Source organism: Xenopus tropicalis, chromosome 9, assembly GCF_000004195.4.
Source record: "Xenopus tropicalis strain Nigerian chromosome 9, UCB_Xtro_10.0, whole genome shotgun sequence".
Taxonomy (NCBI): Eukaryota; Metazoa; Chordata; class Amphibia; order Anura; family Pipidae; genus Xenopus; species Xenopus tropicalis.
Window position 1 is genome coordinate 82,220,027 of NC_030685.2, and position 26,935 is coordinate 82,246,961.

At 46.1% G+C, this 26,935-nt stretch overlaps 1 protein-coding gene across 1 annotated transcript; it reads left to right on the forward strand.

Moving 5' to 3' along the window:
• The first annotated feature begins 1,167 nt into the window (after nt 1-1,167).
• Nucleotides 1,168-23,373, forward strand: slc11a1 (solute carrier family 11 member 1). The gene is made up of 15 exons (XM_002933953.4): nt 1,168-1,260; nt 8,052-8,167; nt 9,255-9,377; nt 9,929-10,048; nt 10,434-10,540; nt 12,031-12,101; nt 12,501-12,568; nt 15,991-16,146; nt 16,348-16,506; nt 18,050-18,136; nt 19,266-19,385; nt 21,840-21,989; nt 22,064-22,137; nt 22,650-22,803; nt 22,967-23,373. The coding sequence occupies exons 1-15, from the start codon at nt 1,239-1,241 to the stop codon at nt 23,081-23,083; spliced, it is 1,644 nt and encodes a 547-aa protein (XP_002933999.2). The 5' UTR covers nt 1,168-1,238; the 3' UTR covers nt 23,084-23,373.
• The last annotated feature ends 3,562 nt before the right edge of the window (nt 23,374-26,935 follow it).

Consider the following 26,935-nt stretch of genomic DNA (forward strand, 5'->3'; position numbering starts at 1 on the left):
GGGGTTCTGTGCCCATATAAAGGCACAAGGCTGCAGGCTGAGTTATACAGGGAACTCTGAGTATCACTCATGTATTATAAGGGATAATGTACCCCCTACTGTAAATGATAAGGATATTAGCAGTCACTGAGGGGTTCTGTGCCCATATAAAGGCACAAGGCTGCAGGCTGAGTTATACAGGGAACTCTGAGTATCACTCATGTATTATAAGGGATAATGTACCCCCTACTGTAAATGATAAGGATATTAGCAGTCACTGAGGGGTTCTGTGCCCATATAAAGGCACAAGGCTATAGGCTGAGTTATACAGGGAACTCTGAGTATCACTCATGTATTATAAGGGATAATGTACCCCCTACTGTAAATGATAAGGATATTAGCAGTCACTGAGAGGTTCTGTGCCCATATAAAGGCACAAGGCTATAGGCTGAGTTATACAGGGAACTCTGAGTATCACTCATGTATTATAAGGGATAATGTACCCCCTACTGTAAATGATAAGGATATTAGCAGTCACTGAGGGGTTCTGTGACTATATAAAGGCACAAGGCTGCAGGCTGAGTTATACAGGGAACTCTGAGTATCACTCATGTATTATAAGGGATAATGTACCCCCTACTGTAAATGATAAGGATATTAGCAGTCACTGAGGGGTTCTGTGACTATATAAAGGCACAAGGCTGCAGGCTGAGTTATACAGGGAACTCTGAGTATCACTCATGTATTATAAGGGATAATGTACCCCCTACTGTAAATGATAAGGATATTAGCAGTCACTGAGGGGTTCTGTGCCCATATAAAGGCACAAGGCTGCAGACTGAGTTATACAGGGAACTCTGAGTATCACTCATGTATTATAAGGGATAATGTACCCCCTACTGTAAATGATAAGGATATTAGCAGTCACTGAGGGGTTCTGTGACTATATAAAGGCACAAGACTGCAGGCTGAGTTCTGTAGCCGTGTGTTAATTGAATTTTACAGAGGTTTTGATCATAACATGATAACACAATTTGCCCCGGGGCTGTTCACTCCGCAATGAAAGTGGAAGTACAGAGATCAGTGCCTGTGAATCAAATCACAGATGGGAATTTCCACCCCGAAGAAATAGCAGTTTAGCTGTAATACAGTACGCCACCTCTTTTTAAGCAAATCGGGACTCTGAGAGTTATTTGCTTGGCTTCTGCCGGCACCAGTCAGTTTCAGGAGATCCCTGTGAGGAAGGAACAGGCAAGAGCATGGGGTCCCTTGAGAAAGAAGGTGAGCAAAGCAACATGGCAGCTTAAAGCCCCAGTGCAATTTATTACATAAATATCCTCTGTTAATGCCATTCCTGCAGAAGAACAAGTTTTAACGTTTTATAATCTTGCTGAAATACAACTCCCAGCATCACCCAACAGGTGCTACTAAGTGCTTAGGGTTTCCCATAGTACCCCATACATATTCTTGCTGAATGTATCTCCTCCTCGTTCATGATACCCAATATACACAGGAATCCTGTTCAGTACCATTAAAGGGTTAGTTAACCTTTGAATTAACTTGTAGTATGATGTAACTATTGATCTTCTGAGAATTTGCAATTGGTCTTCATTTTTTTTAACTTTTTTTTAGTTATTTAGATTTTTGTTCGGCAGCTCTCCAGTTTGGTGTATTAGCAGGTATCTGGTGGCAGAATACTAAAAGGCTAGCCACTCTTTAACTATCCTGGGAATATAATATTTTCATTGTTTGTTGATTTACCGTAACCCTTTCCCTGCAGTACAGTATTCCTTAATATATTGCAAATAAGTTTATATTTGTGCCTGCAAAAATGATTTTGAAATATTGACTTAGATTTTGAACATGTAACCACTAGTGCTTGCATAACTGTAAATATTTTTTTTTTCATTAACAAAGAGACAGCCCTGCCCTGCTTTATGGCTGAGATTCTAGCTATCTGTATAACAGAGCATTCTGTCACAGTGGCACAGATCCTATCTGATCCCCCCCCATTGTAAGCAGCAGCCCTGCCCTGCTTTATGGCTGAGATTCTAGCTATCTGTATAACAGAGCATTCTGTCACAGTGGCACAGATCCTATCTGATCCCCCCCATTGTAAGCAGCAGTCCTGCCCTGCTTTATGGCTGAGATTCTAGCTATCTGTATAACAGAGCATTCTGTCACAGTGGCACAGATCCTATCTGATCCCCCCATTGTAAGCAGCAGTCCTGCCCTGCTTTATGGCTGAGATTCTAGCTATCTGTATAACAGAGCATTCTGTCACAGTGGCACAGATCCTATCTGATCCCCCCATTGTAAGCAGCAGTCCTGCCCTGCTTTATGGCTGAGATTCTAGCTATCTGTATAACAGAGCATTCTGTCACAGTGGCACAGATCCTATCTGATCCCCCCCCATTGTAAGCAGCAGTCCTGCCCTGCTTTATGGCTGAGATTCTAGCTATCTGTATAACAGAGCATTCTGTCCCAGTGGCACAGATCCTATCTGATCCCCCCATTGTAAGCAGCAGTCCTGCCCTGCTTTATGGCTGAGATTCTAGCTATCTGTATAACAGAGCATTCTGTCACAGTGGCACAGATCCTATCTGATCCCCCCATTGTAAGCAGCAGTCCTGCCCTGCTTTATGGCTGAGATTCTAGCTATCTGTATAACAGAGCATTCTGTCACAGTGGCACAGATCCTATCTGATCCCCCCACAGTAAGCAGCAGTCCTGCCCTGCTTTATGGCTGAGATTCTAGCTATCTGTATAACAGAGCATTCTGTCACAGTGGCACAGATCCTATCTGATCCTAGTTTTAATTAATGGCTAAATCTTGAGTTACTTTGTAGAGGAAGTGGAAGTGAATCCTATAGTAGATTCGGATAAGTTCATTCGTATTGATCAGACAAAATCAAAAACACAAAGACACGAGGAACTCTATATAATACATAACTTAAGGGAGCCACAAACTTACCCATTATGGTGTTTGAATATATCATAAAATCAGTGAATTTAAACTCCACCTAGATATGAGCAACATCTTGTGTAGCCTCTTACCCTGTTTTCAGAATGAGTAAAATTACACAACTGAATCAGTGAAGGTAAATATCACCCAGCTGTGAGCATCACTGTATCTGGTTAGAGGGCTCCGCCCACAGAGCATCATCATTGTGGCTCCACCCATGAGGAACATTTATTAAATCACAGAAACACCCAGCCTAATGGACTCCATCTGTTGAACTACTCTATTATTTTTTAAAAGTGTAGAATCTGCTGGAGGGAGGGGGTGGCCCTTTCCTATGAAGTAGTTAGTGGGTTCCATTGTTGAATGATATGGGGATACATTCTAACCTTTCCTCCATTCCATTGTGCCAGCTGAACTTATACCACCTGCTATTTGAGAGTTTTACAACAAAGGTCAAGAACATCCTGGGGTACACACCTCAACTTCACCCCACCTCTAGGCATTGTAAACTGCAACTCTCAACATCTATCCGTCTGAATGGTTAAAATATTATTCTTAGCTTCCACGCATGTGATTCTTATGGCAGCGACTGAGTTACCATATGACTGTATTGTACTTATTTATTTATATAGCAGCACAGATGTACAAAGGGCTATATTTATTACAAATTAGACAACAATTAGAAAAAAAATACATTCTAGGAGTTTTAATACACAGTTGGGATAAGGTCCCTGCTTTGAAGTCTCTTAGAGAAATACTCTGTGTTGACTTGTTTATAAGTATCTAGCGAGACCTGTGAGACCTTTTTTTCGATTGGGTGGCTGTATAGTCTGTTGGAGGAAAGGAGGTTTTGCCATTTTTTTAGCTGTAATATTGGTGTGAAGGCGCCATCTCAGTGCATTGTGTCCGAGTCTGAGCTTTCAGCCAGCGCTACACATTAGAACTGCTTTCAGCTAACCTATTGTTTCTCCTACTCCCATGTAACTGGAGGAGTCCCAAGCCGGACTTGGATTTCTTACTATTGAGTGCTATTCTGATACCTACTGGGAGCTGCTATCTTGCTCCCTTCCCATTGTTCTGCTGATCGGCTGCTGGGGGTGAGGGGGGAGATATCACTCCAACTTACAGCTCAGCCATAAAGTGTGCCTGAGTCTGAGCTTTCAGCCAGCGCTACACATTAGAACTGCTTTCAGCTAACCTATTGTTTCTCTTACTCCCATGTAACTGGAGGAGTCCCAAGCCGGACTTGGATTTCTTACTATTGAGTGCTATTCTGATACCTACTGGGAGCTGCTATCTTGCTCCCTTCCCATTGTTCTGCTGATCGGCTGCTGGGGGTGAGGGGGGGGGATATCACTCTAACTTGCAGCGCAGCAGTAAAGTGTGACTGAAGTTTATCAGAGCACAGGTCACATGGCTGTGGCACCCTGGGAAAAACAGATTTCAATGCAGGATTCTGCTGGAGAAGCTCTATTAACTGATGGGTTTTGTTTTCCCATGACAGTTTTCTTTTAACCTGTTTGTATGTTTTTGGAGTGAGGGAGGAAACCCATGCAAGTACAGGAAAAACATACAAACTCCTGGCAGATAGTGCCCTGCCACAAATTCAACTCAGGTCCCCCCGGCATTGGAAGACAGTAATGCTACCCACTGCACCACCATGCTGCCTGTACAGGGTCGGACTTTGCCACTGGAACACTGGGAAAAAACCCATTGGACCCCACGGACCCAGGCCTTCTCCCCGTGTCACTCCTGATGCTCCTCCCCCCCCTTATCTGATCACAGACACAATTAAGAGGGTAAGCAGGCCTTGATGTCGCAAGGGGGGCCTTTAGGGGTCAGAACCCTAGGGGGCCCCCAACACCCCAGTCTAGCGCTGTGCCCATGTAACTGGATAGGGTCCTGTTCTATCCTCATCTAAATGCAAGCCAACAGCTAGTAGGGAAATATTATTTGGTGCAGTAATTAGAGATTTATGTCGGGGTATCTATGCCTCAGCCATAATATGATTTGTTTCCAGTAACTGAAACCAAATGCAGCGGCTGTTTTCTTGCCAAGTGTGTTTCAGTCTTAAACAATTGCATGAGATTTGTGGCTCTATAGGAACCGGTGTATGAGCTCAACCCTCTGGGGCTGATTTACTTACCCACGAACGGGTCGAATGGAGTCCGATTGCGTTTTTTTCGTAATGATCGGTATTTTGCGATTTTTTCGTATGTTTTTCGATTTTTTCGGATTCTTTACGAATTTTTAGTTACCAATACGATTTTTGCGTAAAAACGCGAGTTTTCGTATCCATTACGAAAGTTGCGTAAAAAGTTGCGCATTTTTCGTAGCGTTAAAACTTAACGCTACGAAAAATGCGCAACTTTTCGCGTAAGTTTTAACGCTACGAAAAATGCGCAACTTTTCGCGTAAGTTTTAACGCTACGAAAAATGCGCAACTTTTCGCGTAAGTTTTAACGCTACGAAAAATGCGCAACTTTTTACGCAACTTTCGTAATGGATACGAAAAACTCGCGTTTTTACGCAAAAATCGTATTGGTAACGAAAAATTCGTAAAGAATCCGAAAAAATCGCAAAACATACGAAAAAGTCGCAAAATGTTCGTTTTCAAGTCGGAACTTTTCCAATTCGGGTCGGATTCGTGGGTTAGTAAATCAGCCCCTCAGTGGATATTGTAAGGAAGATAGTGCCCTGGAGGATTGCATGATGGGCAAATTAGCCCAAATGCCCGCTGTGGGTACTATAGATGGATTCTGTAGCTGCTGAATATAGACAAGCTTATTGAGCCAATATGATTGGTAGGAAATTCACCCCTTTTACCCCCTCATTCATTTTTCCATTTAGTTTGCCTTTCTGATCTGTACAAACAGGGTGCTTAATAATTTCTCAGCCTTTATTGTTTGTTACATCCTTGTACCTCCGAGACAATGACTTGGCAGAAAGGCACCCACGGGAGTGTTGCAATTCCCCCACATGATGCAAATATTTATCCCTGGCCAAATAATCCAACTTCTTATTTCCTCCTTTGTACAAATTCAATCGTTTGCCTTTTCTATTATAAGCAGTTCATATAAAGAGTTCCATTGATTAATGTGCTAATAAGTCATTTAGTTTATTGGGGTTCAATGGAGTTTGCCCTAAGTTTAACCCCTTCCCACCTACCTGCCCCTCTGGCAATCATTGGTTGATATAAAAGTTATGTACGTTTTTGCGTACGTTTAGGGGCCCAAAGATTTTGCTCTGGGGCCCAATAATTAGTCAGTAGTAGTTCATAAAAATAGTAAAAATAATGAACGTGTTAATAAGTCAATATTTTAATTGGGGGGGGTCAGTGGAGCTTATACGTAACCTAATGCGACCAGGCCCCCCTTATTGAAGATTTCACAGGGCCGGGCACAATTGTACCCCCTTTTCCCCCCCTGATGGCGGCCCTGAGTCAGTATATGACCCTGTGATCTGTGGCTTCTCGGTTGCAGTTGCAAGTCATGCTTTCTCACGGAGATAAATGCTGACGGCGTGGGGTCAGGACACCATCACTCCCAGCCAGTAGCCACAGAGAAGCAAATGGGCTGACAAGGCTTTTATCTTCTAGCCGCAAAATGTCCTTCCCAAAAGCACAAATTACATAACTATATGTTATAATCCCATTTATTTCATTATTTATCAAACACATACGACCTGCAGCTTCCAAGTTTGCCTTTGTTTAGAGCAATGCAGAATTTAATGTCGCTGCACCTAATATTTCTCATATTTTTATATATAAAAAACGATATTCATTTCTATACATGTCTGACATTTACAAAAAAATCTGAACTGAAAAAGATAGCAGGGAAAGATTTGCAGAAACTGCCACTTTTTCGAAACCAGCGTTAAAGATCCGCAACCGCAGGCAAAAGAAGGATCTTTCAGGGAAGGGAAGGAACATCTGATATTGATTTCTACATGATCTCGGCAAGTTTTAGCTGGCAAATTGTCGGATTCGGGTTTTTAGCGTAAATCTTGAAAAAGTCGCAACAGGCAATACAACACATATAAAACATTAGCTAGAGTAAAGTGTAGCTGGTAACTTTTGCAGTCTGATTATAAGGTACAGTACCAAGTTTTATTGTTATATTTATTGTTTCAATCATTATAGAGCAGTGCTCGTTTAGCATAGCTTTCTATTGGTCTGGGTTCGGTTGTCTCTCGTACATGGCAATTGCCTTTTAGATTTGCTAGTCTTGCTTTTGAGCTCGTTTACTGGGGGGCGTTTCGGGTAAGTTTAGCATAGGGTTGGCATCTAGCCAGGGGGTCCATATCCTGTCAAATTTTTGTGGGGTGCCTCTTGCTACATATTTTAGCTTATTTATTTATAAGTGGCACAGTTTTATTAATCATTGCTACCCATTCTGTTATTGTGGGTGTAATAGGACTCATCCATTTTATGATGAGTAGTTTTTTTGCATAGAACAGTGTTGCCCTCATTAGGTTCCTGGAGTGGTTTCGAAGAACCGGTTCGTCTATTAGGCCTAGGAGGCATACTTCTGGGGTCTTGACTCAAGGTAGGGCCAGTTGCTCATCAAAGTATCGCATGACTCCAGACCAGTAGTTAGCAATGTGGATACAGTCCCATACCATATGGATAAATCCTGCATTGGAATTATGACATTTAGAGCATTCTGCGTTTTTCCAGCAACTTTTAGCACTAAAATTCCAAATCAGAAAAAAATATCCAGTGGTTAGTAAATGGCCCCCTAAGTGCAATTATTGCACCTCTGTGTTTTTAATGGGCACTGAGCAGACATGGCACAGCACTGGCGCTAGGTACAAAGGGAATCCCTTATGGACACAGCGTTGCGCCTTATCCCCAGTAACAACTGATAGGCACCCAAAGTGCAACAATACTAGCGCTGGATGCAGCGCCGAGGTCCCAAACAGACCAGCTGCCATATACTGTATAAGGATACACTTATTATAGGCTACAGCCTAGAAAGCCCTCTATGGGTAGCCTCCCCATTCACAGTACAACTGAGAGGTGTGCATGTCTGCTACTGACTAATACAGACAACAGATACTGTCCCCAAAGTGTAATGCCAAAAACTTATTGAATGTTTATTTGTAGTGACTGTAGCACAAAACAAACGTTATGGAACCATCGGTGAGCCAGAACCCTGCACTAAGGAAGAGTCAGAGAGGACCTACCTGGATGAAAGGATTGCCGTTCCCAACACAGGCTCGGTGAGTTGTAGGGATATGTGCCATGCAGTGGGCCAGAGCGGCTCCCAGGGCAGTGAGTGTGGGTCCCTGGCAGGTCAGTCAGTCACAGGCCTGGACTGGCAGTCAAAATAGGCCCTGCCATTTCTAATATGCAGAAGGCAAAACAAATAGTGACTGTCTATGGCACCTTACAGCAGCCCTTCTGGCATTTGCCAGAACCCACAGATTGCCAGTCTGGGCCTGGTCAGTAATATGCCCATGGGCAAGTGTAGGACTCACTGAAGGTAAGTGCAAGGCAGAACAAGAAGGCTGAACACCTCAGTTTGGAACACACTGACCAGACTGAGTACCCAGGGGTCCTGGCACTTTACCAAGAAAAGTATCCAGGTCATACAGGTACAGGCATACAGTTCTCTCCCTCAGGTGTAAAAGACGCTGCCAGACCCAGAAGCGGGGCTCAGTTAGGTTGCGGGTGGGGAGGGAGGCAAAAGGGCTTGACCCGCACCCTCAAGCTTTTGATGTTGTGTTTCCGGCTCAAACCCGCGGGTTGTGGGCCAGAGCGCACATCACTAATGGATATATAGATAATATATAGATATAGAGATAAACTGATAGATAGACAGACAGACAGACGGATAGATAGATAGATTATATACATGGCAAGAAGGAATAAGAAATCAGGTTATTTGGGCTAAGTGCATCAGCACTAATTTGCTTCCTTGCTAATACATTTTCTATGAAATAAATCTGTTTAGAGTAAATTGCCCAGAAAGTGTCCTGCTCTGCATATACAGCAATAATTTAGATGCAATGCCGCTTCCCAACACTTATCCATACTGGAATGTTAATCTGCTCGTGGCCCCATATAACCCATAGAGGTTCTGACGCGGACATGTGATTCCGGCATCTCTTGGCTGGGACTGGAAGTGCCTTTGTTTGAGATTTCTCAATGGCTCTCTGATTACTGATCTGATATGAATTCAGATGACAATATTTCTGTGGCTTTTCCTGGCGATTAAAGTAACAGGACTCCCATATTTTCATGTGAATGTAGGAGTTTATTTGGTCAGAATGTGCTTGACTTGCCCTTGCCTCTCTCTCCTGGCAGCCTGGATTCAGCTTTCGGAAGCTCTGGGCATTTACAGGCCCTGGGTTCCTGATGAGCATTGCATACCTAGATCCAGGGAACATCGAGTCTGATCTGCAGTGTGGGGCCATTGCCGGATTTAAGGTAAAAGAAGACACAATAACAGAATGGGGTCTATATAGTTAGCCCACACAACTGCCCACACAACTGCCCACACTGCACAATTTAACAAAAGGTTTTTCTCTTAAATGTTTGCAGCAATGCCAGGTCTATGATTATTTGTGCCAGGGCCTGGGCAGCGCTGCTTCTTGCAAGGCAGGGAGCAAAGTGCAAAAAACATGGCAGATTCTACTTCCTCCATCTTCTGTCTTGCCCTACTGTTCTCCTCGATAAATACTGTTCCATTCTTTCCACTACTTTGCACCATGATATGCCTGGTATGACCAGTCTGAAACTGCTAATATCCCAGAAACCACTAAAAATACAAAAAGTACAAAATGAATATCCGAGTACATATGCATCAATTCATTTCTTTGAATTGAATCTGTTACTCTGGTTATAGCTCCACATGATATTGGTTTAGTGAGCTCCTGGCACAGGAGACTAGGGCACGGGGCTGGGCATGTACAATCTGTGCAGGTCTGATGTGTGACAGTTCATTTGCACATGATGCTTTTGCTTCCCCTTTCTGTCAGCTCCTTTGGGTTCTGCTTGGCGCCACGGTGCTGGGCCTTTTGTGCCAACGACTGGCAGTGCGGCTGGGAGTGGTGACAGGAATGGATTTGGCTCAAATTTGCCGTTACTACTACCCTAAGGTAAGATCGGTTGCCTCCACTCAGTTTAGCCCCATAAGTCAATAACCCCCTCCCAACTTAGCCCCCACAAGTCTTAATAAGTTTTTACAGTTTTCTTAGGTAAAATTAGGTACCTCGGCTTATATTTGGATTGGCTTATACTCGAGTATATACCGTAAATTGTCCTGTTTTCCAAAATTGGTGTGCCTTTGGAATGAAACAGGGGCACTCTATCACAGCCCTACCATGTTTCCCCCACAAGGCTAAGTGACTCTAATCCTATGCCCGCCATTCCAGTAAATGGTCCCTGCTGAATGGTTGCTAGGGGTAACTAGAACTGGTGCAACACATGCACCTTTTTACTCATAAGCCCTACTGTGACCCTGAAGTCTCTTTTGCATTCCAGGCACCAAGATGGATACTATGGATTTTGGTGGAAATCGCCATCATTGGCTCAGACATGCAGGAAGTTATTGGCACGGCCATTGCATTCAGCCTCCTGTCTTCAGGCCGGTGAGAATGTGTTCACTATACAAAAAGATTTTTTGGTTTTTTAGCCTCTGCCCAATGTCATGCTTGGGTATTTGTAGAAGTAACACAGCTATGGAATTTACTGTTGTTGTTCTGTTTTGACTGGTCTGTCTGACTGGCACAGCTGGCACTCACTGCCACTGCCTTCCAGTCATGTGGTTGTATCTGCATATTACACATTAATATAGTGTCTGTCTGCCTCGAGATCTGTCACTTACGCAATACTTTCCTTCCATATCCATATCCTTCCAGAATTAGAATTAGTTAATATTGTTGTGCTCTGTTATACAGATAGCTAGAATCTCAGCCATAAAGCAGGGCAGGACTGCTGCTTACAATGGGGGGGATCAGATAGGATCTGTGCCACTGTGACAGAATGCTCTGTTATACAGATAGCTAGAATCTCAGCCATAAAGCAGGGCAGGACTGCTGCTTACAATGGGGGGATCAGATAGGATCTGTGCCACTGTGACAGAATGCTCTGTTATACAGATAGCTAGAATCTCAGCCATAAAGCAGGGCAGGACTGCTGCTTACAATGGGGGGATCAGATAGGATCTGTGCCACTGTGACAAAATGCTCTGTTATACAGATAGCTAGAATCTCAGCCATAAAGCAGGGCAGGACTGCTGCTTACAATGGGGGGATCAGATAGGATCTGTGCCACTGTGACAAAATGCTCTGTTATACAGATAGCTAGAATCTCAGCCATAAAGCAGGGCAGGACTGCTGCTTACAATGGGGGGATCAGATAGGATCTGTGCCACTGTGACAGAATGCTCTGTTATACAGATAGCTAGAATCTCAGCCATAAAGCAGGGCAGGACTGCTGCTTACAATGGGGGGGATCATATAGGATCTGTGCCACTGTGACAGAATGCTCTGTTATACAGATAGCTAGAATCTCAGCCATAAAGCAGGGCAGGACTGCTGCTTACAATGGGGGGGGGGGGTCAGATAGGATCTGTGCCACTGTGACAGAATGCTCTGTTATACAGATAGCTAGAATCTCAGCCATAAAGCAGGGCAGGACTGCTGCTTACAATGGGGGGGATCATATAGGATCTGTGCCACTGTGACAGAATGCTCTGTTATACAGATAGCTAGAATCTCAGCCATAAAGCAGGGCAGGACTGCTGCTTACAATGGGGGGGATCAGATAGGATCTGTGCCACTGTGACAGAATGCTCTGTTATACAGATAGCTAGAATCTCAGCCATAAAGCAGGGCAGGACTGCTGCTTACAATGGGGGGGATCAGATAGGATCTGTGCCACTGTGACAGAATACTCTGTTATACAGATAGCTAGAATCTCAGCCATAAAGCAGGGCAGGACTGCTGCTCTGTCTGAATATAGAAAGAAAATTATTCAAGCACATTTAGTCTTTTTCTCTACATGGATGATGATGGAAGGGGGAGTTTTCCCCCACACTGGGCTGAGAGCTCACACTTCTTTTTTCTCACCCCTACAGAATTCCGCTCTGGGGAGGCGTACTTATCACTATTATAGACACGCTGTTCTTTCTGTTTCTAGACAAATACGGTAAGTACAGAAGGGAAAGTGAGATTCTATGTAGTCTATGTAATCACTGCCAACCCATATACAGAAGTTCCCCAGCACCAGAGTCAGTGGCTCAAGTACAAATGCTGGGAGCCCATAGCATAGGGAGACCAATTCAAATCAACAGAGTGCACCATGGGTGTAGGAGGGATTTTTACATTTGGCGTAGCATTGTCTGCAACCCTACGTATAACAAATAACGGAATAAATACAGGGCAGTTTCATGTATAATATCCCCAGAACACATGGCAGGAAATAAAGCACTGGGGATACACAACCTGCCTAATACCCCCCCCCCCCCTCTCTGGGTCTGAAGTTTGCTAATTTGCCCCTGTGGCTGAATGAAAAGGTTAAACCCATTCCTGATTTTGTGCCTCTCAGGTCTCCGGAAGCTGGAAGCCTTCTTTGCTCTTCTGATTACAATAATGGCTGTGACTTTTGGCTACGAGGTAACGGCAGATACTAGATCCCTGCACACCAACCAGTAGAGCCCAGGCCCAGACTGGCAACCTGTGACTTCTGGCAAATGCCAGAGGGGCTGCTGTAAGGTGCCACAGACAGTCACTATTTATTGGGCTGGGGGGGCTGTTTGTGCCTCTGGGTACTGGGAATGCCAGGGGGGCTGCTGTAAGGTGCCACAGACAGTCACTATTTATTGGGCTGGGGGGGGCTGTTTGTGCCTCTGGGTACTGGGAATGCCAGGGGGGCTGTAAGGTGCCACAGACAGTCACTATTTATTGGGCTGGGGGGGCTGTTTGTGCCTCTGGGTACTGGGAATGCCAGGGGGGCTGCTGTAAGGTGCCACAGACAGTCACTATTTATTGGGCTGGGGGGGGCTGTTTGTGCCTCTGGGTACTGGGAATGCCAGGGGGGCTGTAAGGTGCCCCAGACAGTCACTATTTATTGGGCTGGGGGGGGGGGGCTGTTTGTGCCTCTGGGTACTGGGAATGCCAGGGGGGCTGTAAGGTGCCACAGACAGTCACTATTTATTGGGCTGGGGGGGGGGGCTGTTTGTGCCTCTGGGTACTGGGAATGCCAGGGGGGCTGTAAGGTGCCACAGACACTCACTATTTATTGGGCTGGGCGGCTGTTTGTGCCTCTGGGTACTGGGAATGCCAGGGGGGCTGTAAGGTGCCACAGACAGTCACTATTTATTGGGCTGGGGGGCTGTTTGTGCCTCTGGGTACTGGGAATGCCAGGGGGCTGTAAGGTGCCACAGACAGTCACTATTTATTGGGCTGGGGGGGGGGCTGTTTGTGCCTCTGGGTACTGGGAATGCCAGGGGGGCTGTAAGGTGCCACAGACACTCACTATTTATTGGGCTGGGGGGCTGTTTGTGCCTCTGGGTACTGGGAATGCCGGGGGGGCTGTAAGGTGCCACAGACAGTCACTATTTATTGGGCTGGGGGGCTGTTTGTGCCTCTGGGTACTGGGAATGCCAGGGGGGCTGTAAGGTGCCACAGACTGTCACTATTTATTGGGCTGGGGGGGCTGTTTGTGCCTCTGGGTACTGGGAATGCCAGGGGGGCTGTAAGGTGCCACAGACAGTCACTATTTATTGGGCTGGGGGGGGGGCTGTTTGTGCCTCTGGGTACTGGGAATGCCAGGGGGGCTGTAAGGTGCCACAGACACTCACTATTTATTGGGCTGGGGGGGCTGTTTGTGCCTCTGGGTACTGGGAATGCCAGGGGGGCTGTAAGGTGCCACAGACAGTCACTATTTATTGGGCTGGGGGGGGGGCTGTTTGTGCCTCTGGGTACTGGGAATGCCAGAGGGGCTGTAAGGTGCCACAGACAGTCACTATTTATTGGGCTGGGGGGGGGGGGCTGTTTGTGCCTCTGGGTACTGGGAATGCCAGGGGGGCTGTAAGGTGCCACAGGCCGTCACTATTTATTGGGCTGGGGGGGGGGGGTGTTTGTGCCTCTGGGTACTGGGAATGCCAGGGGGGCTGTAAGGTGCCACAGACAGTCACTATTTATTGGGCTGGGGGGGGCTGTTTGTGCCTCTGGGTACTGGGAATGCCAGAGGGGCTGTAAGGTGCCACAGTCACTATTTATTGGGCTGGGGGGGGGCTGTTTGTGCCTCTGGGTACTGGGAATGCCAGGGGGGCTGTAAGGTGCCACAGACAGTCACTATTTATTGGGCTGGGGGGGCTGTTTGTGCCTCTGGGTACTGGGAATGCCAGGGGGGCTGTAAGGTGCCACAGACAGTCACTATTTATTGGGCTGGGGGGGGGCTGTTTGTGCCTCTGGGTACTTGAATAGCCAGGGTCTATATTGGGTCTCAGTCCAGACCTGGTAGAGAGTCATTTAAAGGAAGAGTTCTGCTTTTTTTCCACTTAGGGCTACGGCACACAGGGCAGCTGTACCCAATACGTGTAAATAAATGGCTGCTCCCATAAGTTCCTGCTGTATTATCACTTGTAAAAGGCAGTTGAGGTTTTACAAATGCTTCCTCCTTATATATCATAAATTCCAACATTACCTCTTAAAGAGGAACTTAAATATTTCTTAACTGTTAACGATGGGGGAGAACTGTCATGTACAGAGAGATACCATAAAACTATGGCACATAGGGATTCCCCTGTACTAAGCACAATTCAGCAGGAACAGCCCCCTAAGTTTGCCCATAGCCTGTACAGAGAGATACCATAAAACTATGGCACATAGGGATTCCCCTGTACTAAGCACAATTCAGCAGGAACAGCCCCCTAAGTTTGCTCATAGTCTGTACAGAGAGATACCATAAAACTATGGCACATAGGGATTCCCCTGTACTAAGCACAATTCAGCAGGAACAGCCCCCTAAGTTTGCTCATAGTCTGTACAGAGAGATACCATAAAACGATGGCAGCATAGGGATTCCCCTGTACTAAGCACAATTCAGCAGGAACAGCCCCCTAAGTTTGCTCATAGCCTGTACAGAGAGACACCATAAAACTATGGCACATAGGGATTCCCCTGTACTAAGCACAATTCAGCAGGAACAGCCCCCTAAGTTTGCTCATAGCCTGTACAGAGAGATACCATAAAACTATGGCAGCATAGGGATTCCCCTGTACTAAGCACAATTCAGCAGGAACAGCCCCCTAAGTTTGCTCATAGTCTGTACAGAGAGATACCATAAAACTATGGCACATAGGGATTCCCCTGTACTAAGCACAATTCAGCAGGAACAGCCCCCTAAGTTTGCTCATAGTTTGTACAGAGAGATACCATAAAACTATGGCAGCATAGGGATTCCCCTGTACTAAGCACAATTCAGCAGGAACAGCCCCCTAAGTTTGCTCATAGCCTGTACAGAGAGATACCATAAAACTATGGCAGCATAGGGATTCCCCTGTACTAAGCACAATTCAGCAGGAACAGCCCCCTAAGTTTGCTCATAGCCTGTACAGAGAGATACCATAAAACTATGGCACATAGGGATTCCCCTGTACTAAGCACAATTCAGCAGGAACAGCCCCCTAAGTTTGCTCATAGCCTGTACAGAGAGATACCATAAAACTATGGCAGCATAGGGATTCCCCTGTACTAAGCACAATTCAGCAGGAACAGCCCCCTAAGTTTGCTCATAGTCTGTACAGAGAGATACCATAAAACTATGGCACATAGGGATTCCCCTGTACTAAGCACAATTCAGCAGGAACAGCCCCCTAAGTTTGCTCATAGCCTGCACAGAGAGATACCATAAAACTATGGCACATAGGGATTCCCCTGTACTAAGCACAATTCAGCAGGAACAGCCCCCTAAGTTTGCTCATAGCCTGCACAGAGAGATACCATAAAACTATGGCACATAGGGATTCCCCTGTACTAAGCACAATTCAGGCCCACAGACTCTCTTACTCTGTCCCATTTTCTTTTCCCAGTACGTGGTGGTAAAGCCTGACCAAAGGGAGGTGCTAAAGGGCATGTTCTACCCATACTGCTCCGGCTGTGGGTCTCCAGAGCTTCTCCAGGCCGTGGGAATCATCGGCGCCATCATTATGCCACACAACATATACCTGCACTCTTCCCTTGTCAAGGTAACGCCTTGCTGTGATGGGGGGGTGGGAGTCAGAAATCTGATGGGTTGTGCCCCCAAAATATCAGCTCCTCATGTAGAGGGCAGAAGCCTGCAGCAGATATATAAGCCCCTCCTTCTTCATAAATGGCTCCTCCCATAGGACTTTCATTGTGGCAGCCATTTTGATTCCTGAGGCAGTAATGGTGTCCTCTCTCCTCAGTCCCGAGTGGTGGATCGCAAACAGAAGCAGGAAGTGAGTGAAGCCAATATGTACTACATGATCGAGTCGTCCATCGCCCTCTTTGTCTCCTTCCTCATCAACCTCTTCGTCATGGCCGTGTTTGCAGAGGCCTTTTACAACAAGACCAACCAGGATGCTGTAAGTAGCATAGATCTTAACCTCCTGGGGTCATGTCCATGATATGTCCAACTACAGCCCAGTACGGCCCAATCACACACCTTGCCCTTCCTGTTACTGCAAAACTGCCCTCACCTGAGGTATCTCCATGTGTCTTCATAGCATCATCACTAGGGTTACCACCTGGATCACCAGCTAGGGCAGGAACTACAAATCTACTGGCAATGTAATTATAAATCTGTAATACCCTAGGAATCCCTCCCATCCCTGACCCTCTATGCTGATGGTTTACCCCTTATAAGGCCAGACCTGCCTATACTTTGCCCAATTCTCTGCCCATTTCCCTGCCCACTCTCTCCATTTCCCTGCCCCTCTGTCCATTTCCCTGCCCCTTTGTCCATTTCCCTGCCCCTCTGTCCATTTCCCCACCCACTCTGTCCATTTCCCACCCTCTCTCTCCATTTCCCCGCCCACTCTGTCCATTTCCCGCCCACTCTGCCCATTTCCACGCCCACTCTGTCCATTTTCCTGCCCACTCTGTCCATTTCCCCGCCCACTCTGTCCATTTCCCCGCCCACTCTGTCCATGTCCCTGCCCACTCTGTCCATTTCCCACCCACTCTCTCCATTTCCCCGCCCACTCTCTCCATTTCCCGCCCACTCTCTCCATTTCCACGTCCACTCTGTCCATTTCCCCGCCCACTCTGTCCATTTTCCTGCCCACTCTGTCCATTTTCCTGCCCACTCTGTCCATTTCCCCGCCCACTCCGCTGATTTCCCCGCCCCCATGTGACACCCACACCCCTGCTCCCCCAACCCAAAGGCCAGTATAATAGTAAAAAAAGGTGGCAACCCTAATCATCACTCTATTTCTGTGGACAAAGTCTCAGCCAAGTTGGGTTATACTTGTAAACGTAAGTTCTTTGCTTACAATAAATGGAACCAGTAGATTTTCTCTCTGTATAAGGCCTATATTACCATTTTTTCTCAGCAGTTGGAAAGTGCCAGAAAGTAACATGGCCGTGTATGGGTGCTTCTCCTGCATCTGAAAAACCCATCCTAAGTTCTGGTCTTAAGGCAAAATGAATATGTTATCCCCCCCAACGTTTCAGTTCCTAATTGGAACTTTCATCAGGGACACCAACTGGTGGAACTGAAATGTTGGACTGAATAAACCTCATATCTAATTCTTCAAACCGTGCGACTCTTGTGTGAAAATTCCTGCGTGTGCCGTCACGCCATCTCAGTATATATATATATATAAAAAATGCTGATACACCAGGAAAGTTTCATCAAAAAAGATACTTATTTTATTTAGATTGACATTTCGGTCCTCACCCGGGACCTTTATTGCGGGCAAGGACCGAAATGTCGATCTAAATAAAATAAGTATCTTTTTTTGATGAAACTTTCCTGGTGTATCAGCACTTTTTTATTTATTTACATTGTTTATCTGATTTGCACCCAGGTTGTAATCCCTATAAGTGTGTGCCTTAGCCTTTTTCTATATATATATATATATATACATATATGGCAGATCCATAACCTTGGGGTGTTTCTTTCAGTACGACGTTTGCCAGAACAGCAGCAGCCCCCACGCCGACGTGTTCCCATCCAATAACGATTCCTTGTCTGTCGACATATACAAAGGGGTGAGTAATACGTTTGTTTTTAAAGGGGAACTCCACTTGAACACAACTTGAGCTTTTTGAAAAGTAAACATCTTTGCCATATACAGTACATTACTTAAAAACTACGAAGGCTTTTCATGATTTGTAATGTAATAATATAGTTTGGAACAGTTCCCTAAGCCCCGCCCCCTGTTGATCTGGCTGACTACTTTGAGACCCCAATAAAATGTAACAGTAGTCATCTGCCCTCAGCCTGCCTCCTCCCAATCCCACAATTCCCTGCACACGTGATGTCAATAAGGGGTTATGTAGTATTGTGGGTTATGTAGTTCCTGCATGCTGTCTGTAAGCTGTGGGGAAGTTTTGTAACATCAGTGTTTTAGTCCCTCCTCCCCTGCCAGGATTTCAAATGATGCAGATAGAGATTAAGTGTTTTCAAGCTGGATTTCAGCATATAAGAATGGTATTTATTCCTACTTTTTGAAAAAACAAATTACAGTGATAGGTATATTAGGGGTGCCTATGGTGTGTGGACCCTTTAACAAAATTTTGGTTCAGAAGACATTTTATACTCCTAAATCCACACTAAAACAATTGTTCCAGATTCCCTTGTCCTGCAAGTGTTTGTATTGATGTATTAATATCTATTAAACTTAGGTTCCTTGCTTGAATGCCTGTTGCTCTCAGTATCTGAATATTGCAGATTTATCATGGGGATGCCTTACTGCCATTGTTTATAGACCATTTATGCAGGCCCAGTGGGAAGGCCACAAAGGCCCAAGCTTAGGGTGGAGCAATTTTAGGGGTGCCATGCCGACCAGCCACATTTGTTTTTTCGCAGAGCACTGGGGAAATAGGTGAGATTTTTTAATTCTCCTGGACACAAATTCTTCAGTGTTCTGGGTCCAGAGGAGACATGAGAGTGACGGGGGCAGTGGTGGAACGGTAAGGAGGAGCAGCAGTGCCTACGTATGAGTCTAGGGGGACGGGGTGCAACATAAGGTGGCCAGCCTCGGGGAGCAGAAACTGGAAATCCAGGGCGGCATTTGTGCCATAAAGAAGGTGCTCCATAGTTCTTGTGGATCGCCATATCAGCAGGACAGTGGATATTTCATATTGCTCTATGTTCTCACCTTGTGTCTCTGTGTAGGGGGTCATACTGGGGTGCTTCTTCGGCCCTGCTGCTCTCTACATCTGGGCGGTGGGAATCCTGGCGGCAGGACAGAGCTCCACCATGACGGGGACCTACGCCGGGCAGTTTGTGATGGAGGTACGCACACTAGGGTTTGTCTCTATCACTGGCACTGCAGAGGCACCGTGGCCATCATGGCTCCCTTCTGCTTCACTCTATGTATGTTCCATAAGACTTGATCCTCTTTGAGGCTGGGGGCTCCCAAGTAACCTCATTCTTAACTCATAGTAAAAGCCTATAGTAAAAGCCTAGCAACGCTTTCTGCCCCAGGTAGTATCAGTGAAGACACACTGAGCTACTAGTAGCAGCTACTTTTTCACAGTTACTAAACCCCAGAAAATACCCTGCCATAGACAATACTTGGAGACAGAAGATCATTGAAAACATGGCATGACAAACCCATGGTCAATTAGGAAATTAAGCTGCTTGGCACAGCCCATTATTGAAACCCATATGAAATACCAATAAAGAACAATACAGTTAAATAATCTGTTACAGAATGCTTGAGACCTGGGGTTTTCCAGATACAGGGTCTTTCCATAATGTGGAGCTTTATGTCTTAAAGGAGAACTAAATCCTAAATAAGAGTGAAAACCCAGGATGGAATGATCTCATTATTTTTACCCTAAAAATATTTGTGCAAAGTTCTATTTCACATTATATTTGGTGCAGTTTGCCAATAGATTCCACGATCATGCCCAGACACCAGTAACTGACGTTTATAGTGAGCAAGCGCCACCTGGTGGCGAGTACAGAAATTATGACTTTTTCGTTTCCCATATATTATTTATCATGGTCTACGCTGATTAAACTGGTTTTGAAAACACTATAGGGGTCATTTACTACTTCCAGTGCAAAAAAGACACAAAGATCCTAGTGTCCAGATACACTCCTTGCTGTACTGCATAGTTGCACTGACCACCAATGCATCCGCCCTGCCATCAGGTTATGAATAGTGTACAAGAGCTTCTAATGATGGTGGAGATCCCTGGAGCTACTACCACCCTGGATGTGGCAGTGATTCTAGGGTTGCCACAGCAGGTTGTGTCAGCTGGAACTCAGCGAATCAAAGGCTGTCGCTGTCTTTGAAGGTGGAAGTGGGGCAATCCCTCATCTGAAAATGCCAGTGGCACTTGTCCCCGCTGGCTGTCCAATAAAAGGGACCATGTAGAACTACCCACAGTACACAGGATCAGCTTGTCCAATATCGTCCTTCTAGCCACAAGGAGTTATTATGGGATGCATACTTGTGTGGTGCCTTTGTGGTTAGCTACTTGGATCAACCATTTAATTCTCTTTTATCTGCCGCAGGACTTTAGTAAAATATCTGAATGGCATATTTGTTATCAGTAACAGCCGGCGCTTTAGATCATTGCCAGCGGAACAATAAATACTGGCAGTTTAACTATTAATCACCAAGAGGCCATGAAATCAAACCTATGTTTGATCTAAATCTGGGCGTAGTACATTCTTTGCCTTGCCACGTGCAGCCTGGATTTTTTGCAAGTAGAAACCGCCATTTGGTTTGTTCCTTTTGAAGTGCTTAATGTGACCAACAGAGGGAGCTCCATCACTTCCTTCAGCTTCCTTTTGATAGCCAGGAACAGGAAATGTTGTTTGGAAATGCCCTGGATGGCAGTTAATACTACAGCCAAATCAGAAACCTGGTACAATGAGGCAGTGGTCCCCAACCTTTATTGCACCACGGACCGATTTCAAGCAAGAGAATTTTTCTAAGGACCGGGATGGAGCAACTAGTGCATAGTATATAATTTAATTATTACATACATAATGTAAATGTAATTATTACACTTTATATTATGCACTTTATTTTTTATTATTATTGCATTATAAAATACAGTATATATTGCTCACCATAATACAAAATCAGTGGGAGACCTGAGCTTGTTTTCCTGCAACTAGATACGCCAATCCCTCTTGCTCTTCTTACTTCTGCCTAAGTGGGGCATTCCCTGCCGCTTAAGGTGGCCATACACGTTAAAATAAGCTTGCTTGGCGACCTCAACACCTTTGGGTGGGCAATATCAGGCTAATTCAGACTAATTCGGTCGTTTGGCCCTGGGGCCAAAAGATCGAATTAGAACGACGGGTATAGGCGTTGGTCGGTCCCCGATCCGACTACGTTTTTAAACCTGCCCAATCGATATCTGGGTGATTTCAGGCCAGATATCGGTTGGGCAGGCCCGTCGTTAGTGCCCCTACATGGGCCAATAAGCTGCTGAATGGGTCTAAGGGGCCGATATCATCAGCTAGAATCGGCCTGTGTATGGCAGCCTTTAGTATGGATCGTTTCGTATTTTGGTCCTTGCCACGATCAGTAGAAATCTTCCTGGGCTTCCCATAGCTGTTTTCACGACTGTGTAAGAGGCAGTCCAGCACCGGTCTGTGGTCCGGCCGTCCGGTGGTTGGGGACCCCTGCACTAAGGGTTGATTATTTGGAATATGTCCAATAGCTGTGCATAAATGTAGGTTTCACTAGTATTTTAAAAATCTGCTTCTTGCATCTTCCAGGGCTTCCTCAATCTGAAGTGGTCGCGGTTCTACCGGGTCCTCTTCACGCGATCCTGTGCCATTATCCCCACTGTGTTTGTGGCTGCATTTAAGGATGTGGAGCATCTGACGGGCATGAACGACTTACTCAATGTCCTACAGAGCATTTTGGTAGGGAGAATACAGGCTTTGCCCATTATATCAAACGCCCCTTTCTTGTCCTGATCGCGGTATTTGTTTTCCAGCTTCCCTTCGCCTTGCTGCCGGTACTCACCTTTACCAGCATGCGTCCGCTGATGTGCGACTTTGTCAATGGCCTGTGAGTTTCTGTAATATTATGTCCTGCTTCTTTTTCTAGTAGAGAGTTAAAACATGAACCCCCTGACCATGTCGGCCTATCTCTTTCTCCATAGCACCAAGGGTTCCCCATTCACCACAATAATTGGCTTAGGCCATGCCCATTTTTAGACCACTCCCCTTCACCACCCCTGTTCACTTATATTGACAGTAGGTAATCTAATCAGGCAGGGGTGTTTCAGATGTAGCAAGTTTTTGAAATGGAGACTGTCCCCAGAAAACGGGGACAGATGGGAAACTTATGGGGGTTGTTCAACTTCAATGTCCAAATGTTATTAAACCACCAACAATGCTCTCAGTGTGTCAGAACATCTATCCATAAAACATGGTAAAAATGCCACTGTAAAAGCTACTTTTTATTGGTTCTTCTTCTGTCTCTCTGATCGGTTTTCTGAAGGGATGGGAGGGGCCTATTTTGAACCCGACACACTGAGGATTTTCTATAAGCCTTATCGTTTTTTTTTTTCTTGGCAGCATTGGAAAAATCGTCGCCATTCTTCTCATTGCCCTGATCATGGCCATTAACCTGTACTTCGTGTTTGTGTACATTCCCATGCTGGACAGCATTCCCTTATACGTCCTGGCTGCGGTTCTCCTATTCTTTTATGCCGTATTCAACTTGTACCTGGTAAGGCTTTGCTCTATTTACTTATCCGTTGTGAATTACAATTGCCCGCATTCCATGGGGATGCTGGGAGTTGCAACTTGCATTAGTTTTAGTAAATGTAAAACAATACAGGGTACAGTAGAACTAGTGAGCCTGACCTTTCTTTCTTGCTGCCAATTTCTAGCTCTGGACGTGCTGCCTGGCACATGGGGCAGAGTGTCTGTCCTGGGGGAGGCACCGACAGTTCTCATATGAAGTTCCAGAAGATTTAAAAAACAATATTAGCAATCAGCAGCAGTAACCGGCGAGTTCTGTATCTGAAGGGTAAGGGGCACTGCTGTATATAATGACATTGGCCGCTCCCTGGTCTCGATTACAGCTGATAATGGAATGAGGATATTAACCCAAGTGACTGGCAGAACTGATACAGAAACCGACTAAACAGAACCAGCAAAACTGAACTAATCAAAGGGTGCGACTGGAACCTAATGAAAGAAGATATTTACTCTGGAGCCAATCCCTATGTGCCATAGTTGTATGGTATCTCTCTGTACAGGCTATGGGCAAACTTAGGGGACTGTTCCTGCTGAATTCTGCTTAGTACAGGGGAATCCCTATGTGCCATAGTTTTATGGTATCTCTCTGTACAGGCTATGAGCAAACTTAGGGGACTGTTCCTGCTGAATTGTGCTTAGTACAGGGGAATCCCTATGTGCCATAGTTTTATGGTATCTCTCTGTACAGGCTATGAGCAAACTTAGGGACTGTTCCTGCTGAATTGTGCTTAGTACAGGGGAATCCCTATGCTACCATAGTTCTTTGTATCTCTCTGTACAGGCTATGAGCAAACTTAGGGACTGTTCCTGCTGAATTGTGCTTAGTACAGGGGAATCCCTATGTGCCGTAGTTTTATGGTATCTCTCTGTACAGGCTATGAGCAAACTTAGGGGGCTGTTCCTGCTGAATTGTGCTTAGTACAGGGGAATCCCTATGCTGCCATAGTTTTATGGTATCTCTCTGTACAGGCTATGAGCAAACTTAGGGGGCTGTTCCTGCTGAATTGTGCTTAGTACAGGGGAATCCCTATACTGCCATAGTTTTATGGTATCTCTCTGTACAGGCTATGAGCAAACTTAGGGGGCTGTTCCTGCTGAATTGTGCTTAGTACAGGGGAATCCCTATGTGCCATAGTTTTATGGTATCTCTCTGTACAGGCTATGAGCAAACTTAGGGGGCTGTTCCTGCTGAATTGTGCTTAGTACAGATGAAATCCCTATGTGCCATAGTTTTATGGTATCTCTCTGTACAGGCTATAAGCAAACTTAGGGGGATGTTTGTACAGAAATGGCCATTGTGCACACCCAGCATCCTCAACTGAAATGTATCCTCTCTACATCTAATGTACTAGTTATTTTTGTGTTCTAGTACAGTGCTGTCCAACTTCTGCGGTGCGGAGGGCCGGAATTTCTCTAGCATACATAGCAGAGGGCCGCTAATGAAAGCCGGGTTTGACCACTCCCCCTTTTAAACCACACCCACTTCAAACCACACCCATGTTATCACAAGAGCTTTTAAGACCATGCCCACATTAATAGTGGTAGTGCAGCAAAAACCCAAATGGTTGGTGCTCACTGCAGGGATATCAGACTTCAAATGTGAAAGAATTATATTATGTCATATTAAGACACAACCTTAAATCTATATGCCTCTTCCTCCCATGTGGGTATCACAGCAACCCCCAGCACATAATTACACACCTTAGGGACCATTTAATGGCTATTTCCAACGGCTAACAAACTCCCAGAATAAACCCCTGCCAGGTTCACCTCCCACAGGCAGCATAGGGCAGGCAGAGTATGGCACACACAGGTAGTATAGGGCACACAGAGTATGGCACACACAGGTAGTATAGGGCACACAGAGTATGGCACACAGGCAGCATAGGGCAGGAAGAGTATGGCACACAAAGGCAGTACTCTGCCTGCCCTATGTTGCCTGTGTGTGCCATACTCTGCCTGCCCTATGCTGCCTGAGTGTGCCATACTCTGCCTGGCCTACTCTGTCTGTGCCATACTCTGCCTGCCCTACCCTGCCTACACACAGGCAGCATAGGGCAGGTAATACATACAGTGACACAATGCTGGCACTGCTCCTATTGTCTGAGGTGTGAACAGGTAAACAATGTGGGTGATTACAGCCTGAGGTGTGAACACTGCAGGGGGTGAACAATGCAGAAACTAAAAGGTGTGAACAGTACAGGGGATTACACCCCCCAATAATTCTACCTTTTCTTGCTCTTAAAGGAGACCTATAGTCAAAGTGAAAGTCCCCCTAATTTTGTAGGCAATAATGAACAATATATGGTGCTGGTCCCTTTATTGTAGCTGCTACAGTCCCTGTCTGTGTTTCAATTGAGGGGTGGGCGTGTCCAATAAGTCTGCCAGAAGCACAGTAGGAGGGGGAGAGCCAATCACAGCCCTGCAGTCACACAAGCAAAGACAGGCTTCAGTTCCCTATCAGGTCAGCCTAGCTGCTGATTGGTTCCTATCCTACAGTGCCGCCGGCCCCCCTGCACAGCCTGGGAAAGGAGGCAGCAGGAAGTTGAACAGGTGGGCGGGGCTAGTAGGGTTTCGGAGAAATTTTCTATAAATCAGACAGAAAAACATAATTTTTAAGCACAATCATTCTTAGGATATAATAAAATAAAGATATACATACATACATTAGGATTGCCACCTTTTTTATCTTTAGATTACCAGCCTACAGGTTTGGGAGGAGAGTAAAGGTGTCCCTTGGGGGCGGGCAACGATGTCACTGGGCGGAGAAATGGGCAGGCTATGTGGGGGAATGGGCTTATGGGGTAGGGGAATGGGTTTATGGCTTGGGGAATGGGTTTATGGGGTAGGGGAATGGGCTTATGGCTTGGGGAATGGGTTTATGGGGTAGGGGAATGGGTTTATGGCTTGGGGAATGGGCTTATGGGGTAGGGGAATGGGCTTATGGGGTAGGGGAATGGGCTTATCGGGTGGGGGAAAGGGGCTTATGGGGTAGGGGAATGGGCTTATGGGGTGGGGAAAGGGGCTTATGGGGTGGGGGAATGGGCCTATGGGGTAGGGGAATGGGCTTATGGGGTAGGGGAATGGGCTTTTGGGGTAGGGTAATGGGCTTTTGGGGTAGGGTAATGGGCTTATGGGGTGGGGAAAGGGGCTTATGGGGTGGGGGAATGGGCTTATGGGGTGGGGGAAAGGGGCTTATGGGGTAGGGAAATGGGTTTATGGGGTGGGGGAAAGGGGCTTATGGGGTAGGGGAATGGGCTTATGGGGTGGGGAAAGGGGCTTATGGGGTGGGGGAATGGGCTTACGGGGTGGGGAAAGGGGATTACGGGGTGGGGGAATGGGCTTATGGGTTAGGGGAATGGGCTTATGGGGTGGGGGAATGGGTTTATGGGGGGGGAAATGGGCTTATGAGGGGGAAAGGGGTGGGACAGACATCACTATTTAGAAAGGGCTGATTGCCATGGAGTGAGGGAGGGAGTTATAGCCAGGTTTACAGCCTTACAGATTTACCAGCAGGTACATTGTTAATTTTTAAGACTGGCATTTGCCCTAACTGGCAATTTCCCAGCTAGGCCAGTCAAATACCGGCTGGGTGGCGACTCAGTTCCTTCTATATTTAAAAGAGTATAATGCAGCGTTTTTCAACTAGTGTGCCGCGAGATGTTGCCTGGTGTGCCGTAGGCAGGGCACCAATGTACTGGGGGGGCACTGCTCTTGGCACCAATGTACTAGGGGGGCACTGCTCTTGGCACCAATGTACTAGGGGGGCACTGCTCTTGGCACCAATGTACTAGGGGGGCACTGCTGCTGGGCACCAATGTACTAGGGGGGCACTGCTCTTGGCACCAATGTACTAGGGGGGAACTGCTCTTGGCACCAATGTACTAGGGGGGCACTGCTCTTGGCACCAATGTACTAGGGGGGCACTGCTGCTGGGCACCAATGTACTAGGGGGGCACTGCTCTTGGCACCAATGTACTAGGGGGCACTGCTGCTGGGCACCAATGTACTAGGGGGGCACTGCTGCTGGGCACAGAGTTAAATTTTTTAACATTTTCTAATGGTGGTGTGCCTCGTGATTTTTTTCATGAAACAAG

Bases quoted from the DNA above. Each gene is read 5' to 3' on its own strand.
- slc11a1 (XM_002933953.4), top strand. From the start codon at position 1,239: ATGGGGTCCCTTGAGAAAGAAG. The intron at 1,261-8,051 runs GTGAGCAAAGCA...GTTTATTTGTAG, and splicing joins GGGGTCCCTTGAGAAAGAAG to TGACTGTAGCACAAAACAAA. The intron at 12,102-12,500 runs GTAAGTACAGAA...TGTGCCTCTCAG, and splicing joins TCTGTTTCTAGACAAATACG to GTCTCCGGAAGCTGGAAGCC.